General features: G+C 53.6%; 1 protein-coding gene across 11 annotated transcripts in view; it reads right to left on the bottom strand.

Annotated features, from left to right (window-relative positions):
* Positions 1-12,224, bottom strand: part of CPNE2 (copine 2) — a 56,384-nt gene that overhangs the window by 30,771 nt on the left and 13,389 nt on the right. For all 11 annotated transcript variants that reach the window (XM_086620720.1, XM_086620722.1, XM_086620725.1 and 8 more), the window contains exons 3-4: positions 5,842-6,021; positions 1,622-1,696 (exon numbers count right to left, since the gene is read on the bottom strand). In XM_086620720.1, coding sequence (XP_086476846.1) covers positions 1,622-1,696; positions 5,842-6,021 — 255 coding nt within the window. The remainder of the gene's footprint in view (positions 1-1,621; positions 1,697-5,841; positions 6,022-12,224) is intronic.

Here is a 12,224-nt window from a genome sequence, read left to right as displayed (position 1 = left end):
GCCCATCTCAGCAAACGATCCCAAACCAGATAAGTCCCGACACCACAATCCTGGAGGAGCAAGAGGCCCAAAAAGAGAATGAGAGATAAAGATAACACTCCGAGGGACCAAGACTGAGAAGCCCTTCTTTCTGGCCAACCCTCACCTATACACTGGGCACAACCCTGCATGATATGGAATACTCCATTGGCCAATTTGTCCCTCAATCCTAAGTCTAAGTTCAAATCCTAAGGGGAGTTGTGGCCCTTGTCCCGGCCGTGCTCCCCCCCAGCCTGTTGTGCTCCTGCACACTGGCAAAACACGGGAAGCTGGAAAGCCCTTGATGTCTCAGCACCAACTGTAACCATCAGTGCGCTGTCGACATTCTGCTCACAGCAAATCCCAGAGTAAATCCCAAACCCAGGGCTCTACTGGCTGCTACAAAGAAGAACTAACTCCACCCCAGTCAAAAGCAAGACAATGAGTCCGAAGCAGAAGCCTGTTCCTGGTTGGTGCCCACGGCCCATGCTCCAGCGCCGTGCCGTGCAGCAAGGCAAGGCACCCACCACCCGTGGCCTGGTTGTCATCACCAAGCCAGGGCGAAAAATAAACAAACAGATCAGAAAATTGCATCAACGGCACAAAACAAAGCAGACGGCTCAGACTCTTCGATATTTAATGACACGTTAGTGACAGATCGGGACCTTCCTTCTTTTTTCAAAGCCTGTAACCTTTGAACTTGACTGGAAACTTCATCTGGTCCAGCCCTTTCCTGGCTCCTTGGGGAGAGCAGACAGCATCAGGCATCACTGGTGAACGTCACTGCAGCTTCTCCTCTTGCACTTAAAGACCAATCACAGCAATTAAAAGAGAAACGCTGGCAGCATCTTCCCAGCCTCTAGAGCAAACCGTGATGGAGATGCCCTTGCAGCAGCCAGGTCCTGGGCTTTTAAACTCTTCCAGGGCTTTTAAACCCTTCCAGGGCTTTTAAATCTGATGGATGTTTAGCTCCCTGCCGGCCTTCTCTTCCACATCTTTGCTGCCCGGCTGCGCGTCTCGCAGAACCCGTTAAGACAGAAGAGATCCAGAAAGGATGGGAGATGCGGCGGGAGGGAAACGCACCTAAATTTAGTCTTTTCTTTTGAAAAAAAACCTGATCGCTGAAGACATCTGCAGCAGGGAGGCCACTGCCCGAAGGGGTCTGCGTCGGGAGCAGCGGCTGCTGCTATGAGAGTTGTTGCCACGGCACGGCTCCCATCCTCTCCCTACAAACCACCCATCGTTGGCACAGGGACCGGCCCTCTTACCTCCCGCTGCTCCGGGGACGTGTTGTACCGGATGACAAACAGCAGCATCCCCGATTTACTTTGTACTTCTCCAGACTGAGGGGTTTTTGTCTTATTTCAGAGACCGAAGCAAAGGTTGAAGACGCCATGCCAGGCACCGGCAGACACTGGGCAAGATGGTCCCTGCCCCAAATAAATCATCCTCCAAACAGACCAAAGCGGGCAGGAAAATGGGACGTAAAGGGGAAAACGTGCGTGAGTTAAACCCCAGACTCCTGGACCCCCGGTCCTGTGTCACCCCCCAGGTTACCATCCGCCTTTCCACACTCAGTAGGTAACGCAGAGGACAACCGTACCGTTATCATCCCTTTCCCGGCCGGCTTGCCGTTCCCCAGAAGGAGGCTCCTCGTTATTTTCTTGCTGGAGACGATCTGGAGAAGGCGAAGAAAATAAAGTCATGATTGTACAAGTGATCAGAAGCGGACTCATAAGCAACTGATGGTTGCTCATGGTCGTTAATTCAGATTAAGCGTTGACAGCAGCAGAAGAAAGACATCCCATTCGGGGACGACCGCGACACTGTGACCACCACCGCCCTCGCCCGAGCCCACGGGGCGTGGGGCAGCAGCTGAAGAGAGAGGAGCAGTGACAGAGCACGAGGCTGAAGCATCACCTCCCCTTGAACCCAGGGACCAGCTCTTTGTGTGGAGGTCAGTGGGACCTCACGCAGCCGGAGTGACCATGATTTGTTCCCAGCAAGATCACAACTCAACCTTTCAAACCCTGTTTTAAAGACTTCTAACATGATCCCTGCCAGCAACTTCCTTCCAGGCCACGTTTCCGTGAGTGAATTCTGATTACAGGTCGGATGCTCTCCCCCAGCATCGTTCTGGACCCCTGAACAGCCACTGCCGAGCAAGACACGGGGCTCAGCACCCCAAAGGCATGTCCTGCCCTCCACTTCTGCTTGTAAGAGCCCAGACAGGATGATCTGGGAGCTCAGTGAAACCCTTTGAGATTTTTCCCAGCTCACTGAGTTTTGGTCGCCTTCAGATCTGGGCATCCCATAAGTTTTCCCCACGAGGCACAGACCCTCACATGGGGGTCCAGCAATCTCCAGGAACTATCTGTGCTCCGCTCCCATAGCGGGTGGGGACCCCTTCGAGATCTAGGGGGTGCAGTTTAAAAAGCGCAGTCACATCCGTCCTTCGGTCCTATGTCACACAGTTAGAAACTAATAGTAGCAATTAAAAAAATCACATAACGAAATGGCTTAACTTATTGCTCCTGCCATCCAGGTGACCCAATCATGCTTGGATTTCTCCTCAGAAATGTTCTCCTCCCTCCGAGGAGACCTTATTGCAGCCTTTCAACACTTAAAGGGGCCTTACAAGAAATCATAGAATCACAGAATGGTTTGGGTTGGAAGGGACCTCAAAAATCATCCAGTTCCAACCCCCCTGCCATGGACAGGGACACCTTCCACTACACCAGGTTGCTCAAAGCCTCATCCAACCTGGCCTTAAACACTTCCAGGGATGAGGCAGCCACAGCTTCTCTGGGCAACCTGTGCCAGTGCCTCACCACCCTCAGAGGGAAGAATTTCTTCCTTCTATCTCATCGAAATCTCCCCTCTTTCAGTTTAAAGCCACCACCCCTTGTCCTGTCACTGCACATCCTTGTCCAAAGCCCCTCTCCAGCTTTCTTGTAACCCCTTTAGGCACTGGAAGGCTGCTAGAAGGTCTCCCTGGAGCATTCTCCAGGCTGTACAGCCCCAACTCTCTCAGCCTGTCTCCATAGCAGAGGTGCTCCAGCCCTCGGATCATCAGAAAGATGGAGACAGACTTTTTAGTAGGGTCTGTTGCGATAGGACAAGGGGCAATGGTTTTAAACTAAAAGAGGGGAGATTCAGACTAGACATAAGGAAGAAATTTTTTACAATGAGGGTGGTGAGGCACCCAAACAGGTTGCCCAGAGAAGTTGTAGATGCCCCATTCCTGGAAACATTCAAGTCTAGGTTGGATGGGGCTCTGAGCAACCTGATCTAGCTGAGGATGTCCCTGCCCATGGCAGGGGGTTGGGCTAGATGACCTTTAAAGGTCTCTTCCCACCCAAACCATTCTAAGATTCTACGATTCTCACAATTTCAAGGCAAAACCCCTTTCCTGCTGTGGCTAACCAGCCACGTCCTGGTGCTTTTGATCCATGAATGCACAGGATCACGAGCCAGCGTAACCAGACGGTTGTGCCACTCTGTGTACGGAGAAGCGAATGCTCCTCACAGCCCTGGCTAGCAGAATCCACGGACACCCTCCAGCCTGCCATTCGGTCCCTGTTACGCTTTGTCTGGCCGCAGAGGTCACTAGGGGCCCGTGGATGAGCCAATCCTCCTTTGAAATCGTACCACGGCCCTAATTAGCTGCAATAAAACAATCTGGCTCATCCGACAGAGCTCCGATGCAAACTCAACATCGAGAAGCGAGATGCCAGCTGGGCAGTTGTCGCTGCCCACGGCTGCTCTCCTCCCCTTCCAAGAGCCGTTCGTGCCTCAAAACCGGGCAGGCTTATGACAACATCTCACCAGACAAAATCCAGCCATCAGAAAACCCACGGTAGGGTGGCTGAGCCCACAAACCCCCCGTCCGCCCTGTTTCACCCCTCTCCCCACCGGGCACCCTTGCGCACACGCTGCCCCTCCGATCCTCCTCTGCCCCGTGGCTGGGCTGTGCTGCCAGCCCGTGCTGGCCACGGGGAGAGGAGGCTAACAGAGAATTTCAGGAGAAAAGGGAAAATGAGAAGAATCCTCCATTCCAAGCTGGTGTCTTGTTGTGGACTAAAGGTCACCAAGAAGTTCACATGGGAATTGCTGCAAAAACTCATAAAAAAACAGGGCACACACGTAAGCCGAGTTCTCTTTGGCAGAGTGTAGATATTGCGTGACATTACAGAAGTGGAGAGCTCTCTTTTTTTCTGATGGACTAAGACCACCAGCTGTTCCTAAAGACACAGTAGACAGTGATGCCATGCCCGTCAGCCACCATGGCTAAACCACCAATTGTTCTGAGCAAGCACTTTGGATGTGACATCTGCCAACACTTGCCCATCCCCACCATTACTGCAGCCCCAGGACGGCCTGTCCAGGCTCACGCTCTGAGCTAATCACCTTTCCAAGCACTAGAAAGCGTTGAGCTTGTCTGGGACACTCAACAAGCAGGAGGAGATAGGTCAGACTATTCCACCTTCCTCCCCAGCGCATACAGACAACATTCCTCTCCAGCACGAGCGGGCAGAGCCCTGGCCTTCTCCAGAGCCACATTTAGGAACAGCAAGGTTTCAACTCTGTTTCCTTATGTCCATAAATTCTCTGCTCGCAGCTTCCACCAAGACCATGACCTTCACAACGAGCACTGCTGAACTGCCCCACACCAGAGGTGGCTGTGCTTCAGCAAGAGGAGAAGTAATGGGAAAGGATGGATTTGGTCCAAACCACTGAACACCAGCAGGGGCTATTGCCTGCGCTGTCTCATGACTTCTGCAGGAGCAGAATTAGGTCATCACAAAGCACTTCCAAAAACCCAGACGTTTAACCTCAAACTTCATAAATGTCAGTGCTCTTCCAACACGTCAAGCTCTTGAGCTGGCGATGGTGAGGTTACTCGGACCCCCTCACCATGCGCAGTGCCATATTGCAGTCTGTGTAATAAAGCAATAACGAGCCTCCCTGAGCACCTTGGGCTGGCTGTCCACATCGACCCACCCATCACAGTGTCTGCTTCCCCCTGGTTCCCAGCGCCAAGCATGACAGAGACAGGTTCTCCCAGTCTGGTGCTTGTGCCAGGTACCACAGCAGCCCCAAGCAGCCGGATGCTGAAAAAGAATGGAAAAAATCCCCCTCATTCCCCACCTCTGAGTCAGAGCAAGCTCAGAGGACAAAGATGGTTGGAGGATGTAGCTGCCAACTTCTAACAGGATCTGGGCTCATGAACGCAAAGACCTTCCAAAGGCTCATAAATCGCATTGTGTCCTGAAAGCTTTTCCACAGGAAGAGCAAAAGACACATTCCTGCATCAACACACACTAAAGTAGGAGAGATGATTTGCTACACGACGGCAATGGAGAAAGCTTTGCAAAAAAAACCCAAAAACCACAAAGACCAAAACCCCCCAAAACCCCAAAGGTGAGATAGAAATGTAGACCGCAATGCATCCTGACTTTAAACATCTAGAAGTTTCCCAAGTCCCAATCCAAGCTGGTCATCAGGGCTCTTATGATAACCCATGGAGAGATACAGGTACCTCCGAAAGCTTCCAGCTGATGTCTCTCTGAAGGCACCAGCAGAAGCCCACACTGTGACTAGCTTAGACCTGGGCAAGTAGCCAACAGCCCTAACATGGAACCGTTCAACCTCAACAGTTAAAGCATGACAAACAAATTGAATTATTTTTGCCAGGAAGGACCCAGCAAACTTTACAGTAGATAAGAGTAGCAGCTCTAATCCCCCCACTTCCCTGTGGCTGACGTGATTTGGGGTCCCTTTGCTGAAGGACAGCAAGCTGCAGGGACCTCTGAGACTCACCATGCCCAGAGTGCAGGAGAATTCTCCCAGGAAGTCATGCTCATACAGCTGCATGCTTGACTTGTCCTGGTCAAACAGGGCAAACTTGAGCTTCTGCACTTCTTCAAAGTGGTAGTCGATGATGAACTTCTTGGCGAAAGCTGGGTTGAGGTTGTTCACGGCTGTCTCTGTCCTGTCGAGCTGCAAAGGAAAAACAAAAAAGAGGTATTGAGGCATTTAGGCATGTGCATCCTGCATCTTTGTCACCGCCGTGTCCCTTCTCCAACTCCAGCCAGAGCCACCCAGAAACCCTGCAGTGACCATCAGACTGAGCAACCAGCTATCGCTAAATGCAGACCGCAATACCCAGTGCACGCAAGATGGGATCGTCTAAATGGGTAACAACACTTCATGCAGAGAGCTGCACCCCCAAGGACGGGGTGCACGGGGCTGTACGAGCCACCCCAGCCAACAGCCAGGAGAGGAGCTCCCTCCCAGCCAAGGCTCGGCGCGGACTGAAGGCTCGTTGAAGCCAGAGCCGTTTCGTTTGCTTCTAAGCCCCGTTCTCCCAGGAGCTGAAGCTCTCGCACAGCCCTGATCCTCCACCAGACCTTCACAGCTGTAACGCTAACCTGGTTTCTTCCAAGCTGTGCAGCTAACAGCAAAGACAAGGAAAACAAGAAAAAGCATCCTGAGCCAGAACAGCAATCCTCTAGCATTTCCCTCTAGACCTCAACCCAAAACATTCATGTGGTTTCTTCTTTCTTCACCTTCCAAGGAAAGAGAGAGAGAGAAAAACAATCACCACAGGCTGTTTTTTCATAGATTCCATCAAGCATTAGGAGAAACAAGAGGCTGGAAGGACCCAGAAGACAAGACTTCAATAGACTTTGTCACCCTGAGCCACTGCGAGCAGGCTGGAAGAAACGATATCTCCGACGGCTTGGAAGGGCAAGCGCACAGAGGAGGATGGAAACTGGAAGGCACGTGGGGAGCTCACGGTTGGAGGGGAAGCACCACGGCGGTCTGCAGCGTGCCGCAGCCACGAGCAGCGAGAAGAGCAGAGGAAGCCTGGCAGGCAGCCGGCGGGAGCGTGGGTTTACGGCGCAGCACGGCACAGGCGGACGGAAAGCTGGTGTGAGCCTGTCCTGGTTTGGCTGGGGTAGAACCACAGAAGCAATTTTCCGTTCAGAAAAGCTACGTTTCTAAAGCAAGTTGCCTTTTTAAGAAGATTCCAGTGCCTGATCCAGTGAGAACAGAGTTGATGAGACAGTTTGGTTTAGTTTGTAGCCAGTCGTGGTGTGTGGGTATCCAGAGTGATCGAGGACTTTCCCACTTGTTTCTTGCTCAGGACCCAGATGTCCAAGAACCTGGGGGAGCGTGGCCAGGGCAATGGACACCTGAATTGGCAGATGGTTACTCCATACCATCTAATGTCACGCTTGCTACAAATGGTCTCTCTCTCTCAGCAGTCGCCATCCCTGGAGGGTCTCGTCCATCGTTCTGCTCCCGACACCGACTCTGTCTCTTCCAGGATTGCGGTTTCAGGATTTTCCTGCTCTGGGATCACTGGTCAGGAATGGGCTGGACATTGGTCAAGGGGTGGTGAGCAGTTGCACTGTACATCACTTGTCTGTATATATTATTATTATCGTTATTATTTTCCATTTTATTTTATTTCATTTCAATTATTAAATAGTTCTTCTCTCAACACACAGGTCTTCCCTCCTTTTCCTGATTCCCCTTGTCAAGTGTGGGGAGTCATTGGGTCACAGAACAATTGGCTACTGTATAGCCCCAGATATGGGCTAAACAGAGACAAAGCCAAAAAAAAATAAATCCCAGGGACAGTCATGCCGGAGATCCTGAGACACTGCCTTCCAGTAATGGAGCTGTGGTCCCATACCCCGTAACTCGGACTGCGGGAGGGCTGGGAGGACGGCAGCACCAGCCGGGCTCCCGACGCGGGCTCGCACAGAGGCAGCAACCCACAGTTTTAGCCAAAGTGGCAGAAACTGGGAAAACCGGGAAACTGAGGCTGGGAAAAGCTGGTGTAGTTACTTCTGGTAGTCAACAGCCAAGGAGGGTCTGAACTCTAATGTCAAGACCCATCATCCCCGTTAGACCATGGCCCATCCTGAGAGGCACTGGGAGAGGGCAAGTTTGAAGCCCAAACATCCAACACACCTTGATGAAGCTAAATGGGGCAGAGCAGATCCTGGTGGCACAGCCGGAGCGCCAAGCAAGATACCAACACCCGCAGCCGGAGAGAAACCCTCCAGCAACCAAATCAAGCAGGAGCTTTGTCAGGAGAGCAGCTATCGATACTGGATTGATATCAGAAGAGGTGGCACTCGGTTTGGCGAAGGGTGTCCTGCCCAGGCAGCCCTCCGGCCACACCGCGGCCCCGGCGAGCATCCCGCCTCGTCTCACGGCCGAGACACAACATCCCAGGGCAACGCTTCACAAAACAGCCCCCGTGCCAGCGTCCCCGGGCAGCGGGATGTCTGCCAGAGCTGCGGAGCCAGGAATAAGTATGGCAGAGCAGAAAAAAGCCAAAAAAAAAAAAAGGCAAAAAATAAAGCAAACACATACCTTTTGTCACAAAGCAAGTCATTCAGCACAGGAGGCAGGTTTGGAGGGACGGAGTGGAAAAGTGGTGAGTTTGCCATGCGTACCAACTATGGCAGCGTGTTCTCGAGGCTGGTCGCTCAGTCTGCCTTAACTGCCAAAAAACGACGGCAGCAAAGGCAGTGTTCCCAGAACAGCCACCTGCCGCGCGCCGGGGAACCCAACGCAGCAACAGCGGTGGGCTGTAAGGCGGCCAGGGCCACGCGGCTTCACACGGGTCCTCCCCTCTCGGCTGCCATCCCGTACCGAAGGACCCCGGCCGTCTGCACAGAGACGTGGTGGGCCAAGAGCAGTGGGCAACCACAAGCTCTGCCTTATTTCAGCAGCGCGACACGCACAAATCCCCTTCCAAGCCCAGGAGACGAGACCGCGTTGGCAACAGAGATGGATTTTAGCTCCTTCCATGTTCTCTGAACTACTGAGAACCCAGGGAGAGCAGTCCTCTTGCTCCCAGGCACCACTTCGAAGGAGATAACTTGAGGTTCCGTTTCCAGCTTTGCCTTGGAAGAGGTGGCCCAGGGAAGGGGAAGATAAACCCAGCCAACCTGTCTTGAGCTAACCCTTTGGATGATGGTGCTTCCTTCAACACCCAGATTAAACCGAGTCTTTAACCTCCTGCCTATTGTCAGCGTGAAGCCCCAGCTGACTGCTGCACATGGTTTGGTCTCTGGTTTGATGAGCACCTTGCAGTGACCACCACATACGAGGCCTCTTCACCCCACCTCCGCCAGGAGACAAACGTGCCATCAGCCCCCACCTTCCCCTTCGCCCCCAACGCTTACCGGTCTGCCTTCCCTGCAGAGAGCAGGGGTGGCTTTGCCACCCAAGAGCAGAAAAGCACAAGGGTTTTTAAGAGACAATCAGGCTAATTAAAGATATCTCTTTGGATAAGAGTCTGGATTCTACAAATCAAGCACGAAACCAGGAAATCACCTCCAGCTACAGTGGGGGGCGTCGAGAACATGAGATCTCCTTGTGTTCAACGAATGCAGCTGGAGACTCCTCCAGCATCCGAAGGGAGGTGGGCTAGACACCTTCACACACCCGCAGCACGTGGAGATGCTCGATGCTCCAATGCTGGGAGATGCTCTCTCAAGGGCCAAGGGAAGCTCACGCTGAAGGAGCAGGGCGGCCCGATGACTCGGAGCAGCACAAAGGCTGAGCCATGTGTCCCTGTTCCTGGCATCACAGGCCAGGTCTCTCATGGCTCCCGCAAGATGACATCATCGGGCAGAACATTTAACCACCACCCATCTTCATGTCACTCCTCAGCCTGCGGTTTATTGTCCCTCCTTCCCCCACCTCCTCTCCAAGGCTGATTCACAAAGATTTTTCAATTCCTATTAAGCTCAGCAAGACAAAATAATTGTATTTGGGAACAAATGTGACAGCTAGAAAGAACAGCGAGTGGAAATCTTTCTGTTGGCATCAGCCGGTGCTGCAGCCTCACCACCCAGCTCAGATGCTGGCACCACCGCGGCTGGGGCTGGTCCTGAGGGAGGAGACCCACCTCCTAAACCAGGTCTGATGGTTGGGACGTGTCGCTGACCCAGTGCGGAGGACGCAGGGGCAGCGTGGTGGGATGGGTTCGTGCCACCAAGCTGCTGCTGTCCCCATCTGTCCCCTACACTTCAGCTGTGTTGTGAAGGTGACCTGAAAGTGGTCACCTTAGAGGGTTGTCTCAGGGCGATGGGCACATCTATGTGGCCAAAATTCGTGCAGGACAACGCAGGCACCCCTGGGTAGCTCTGAACCATGGTGGCGTGAGCTGCCAAGGGTCCACCAAGTGTCCCATCCAGCGAGGCTTTCATGGGTGATCCCACCTCTCCTGGCCCTCCCCGGCACCCAGCCACAGCCCGAACCCACGCACCGCTACTGCCACGTGTGGGTGCGGGAGGATCCCGGTCCCGGCTGTGCCCCCACCACGGTGGTTGACCGGGACCTGCTCCATGGCATGCGAGCACACCACACCACGTGCCAGCTCACGCAACGCGCTCACCTCCACCGGGACCACGGCAGCGGAGCGCCGAGCAGTCCGCTGCTCAAGGCTGATGCCTCGTGCCTGTCATGGCAATTCAAAAGAAGCTAAAAATACCAGAGGAAAAGAAAGAAAATAAAACCACGGCACGTTCATATTGTGAAAGAAGCTTTGGAAGCAAAACCGCTGGACTGAGACGTTGCTGACAGAAAGAGAAATTCCTGAAAAGTACCATCAGGTCAAAGAGACGACACCTATCAAGGGTGGAAAGCTCGTTAGTCTCATCTGAGCTGCAGACCACGGTACGGTGAGGTTTGCCCCTGCACCCACTGACCGCGAGGAGATGAGCTGCAGGACACCTTAGGTGAAGCCCATGGATTCACCAGCTCCTTGGCCAGGCTCCCGAACACCACCCAACTAGTCCAAGTATGTGAAAAACAAGACCACCTAATTTCCCAGGAATTGGGACAATTTTCAGTTGGCTTACATCATTTCACACCTTTTGGCTGCTCACTTAGTGCTGCATCCAGCACCACCGCCTGCGTCCCTCCACCACACCCCATGCTCTGCCTACCTGCTCCCTCTCAGACCAACCGGAAAGAAGTCTTACACTGTCTACAACTGCAGTTATCAAATGGAATCCTCTTTCTTTTCTCCAGGCATTTTAGCCCAGAGTCTTTCTCCCAGTCGCCAAAACGTTTTTCCTGGGCACGGAGCCGAATGCTCTTGCACAGGCTCCGGAGTTTGGATTCACGACGCCAACTTTACCGCGGATGGCACCTTGCCCAACTCGGACTGCTGCAGAAGGAGACGGTGGCTGTAGCTTCTCCACCTGAGATGCTGAACAGTCAGTAAAGCATTGTGAAAACCATCCTCAGGAGTTCCCGGTCCATTTTGTGCACGCCCCGACTGCAAAACCCGCCTGAGCCATGCATCTGCCCGGGAGACCCACCCAAGTGAGACCTCTTGCCGTTGCAGTGGCGCTGCTGGTGATGACCAAGGTCATGCTGCCCAAAGCCAAGTGGGGCACCTCTGGATGGACTGCGGAGCTGGCAGCACGCACGCACCCCGTCTCCCACATGGCATACCCCTGTGCCCCTTCCCCACAGCGGGTGGATTTTCAAAGGAATGCATGTCCAGTCGGTGGGTACACTGGGAAGCAAGTTTTTGGGACCAAGCCAACATTTTACTTATGCTACGAAATAATTCAGACAGCTGCTGAGGGTCAATTCCCTCGCGCTCCGTTAGCCTGGATAGCGGCAGCCTCATCCCGCTGGAGCGGAGGGCTGGGAACAACACACAAGGGCTCCTTGTGTGCCGTCTGCGTCTCCGACAGGATGGATTTGTCCCGTGTTCACCCATCTCCAGGGACAACGCAGCCATGGAAAGTCCTCCTGTCCTTAAAGAAGCCTTTTATCAGCAGAGTCCTGCCCTGGAGTAAGGTGGTGTTGGAGGGGGCAGGGAGGCAGAGGAAATGAATGGAGTTCTCGGCTCCCCAGTGCATACAAGGGAAATAAAAATACGTCCCCCTCGGCCGCGGGAGCGTGTCAGCGCGCTCCTCTGCGCACGGCATCGGTGCCCACTGCCCACGGGCTGTGAGCAGCCACGTACATCTGCTGAGCAGGATGTCCTGGTGCAGCAGGGACACCCAAAGCCAGCAAGGATAGTCACAGGATCACAGACTGGTTTCAGTTGGAAGGGACCTTGGCAGATCATCTACTCCAACCCCCCTGCCATGGCCAGGGACACCTTCCACTACACCAGGTTGCCCAAAGCCCCATCCAACCTGGCCTTG

Source organism: Tauraco erythrolophus, chromosome 15 (assembly GCF_009769465.1).
Source record: "Tauraco erythrolophus isolate bTauEry1 chromosome 15, bTauEry1.pri, whole genome shotgun sequence".
Lineage (NCBI taxonomy): Eukaryota > Metazoa > Chordata > Aves > Musophagiformes > Musophagidae > Tauraco > Tauraco erythrolophus.
Note: the sequence above shows the minus strand (reverse complement) of the source record. Positions and strands in the feature narration are given on the sequence as shown.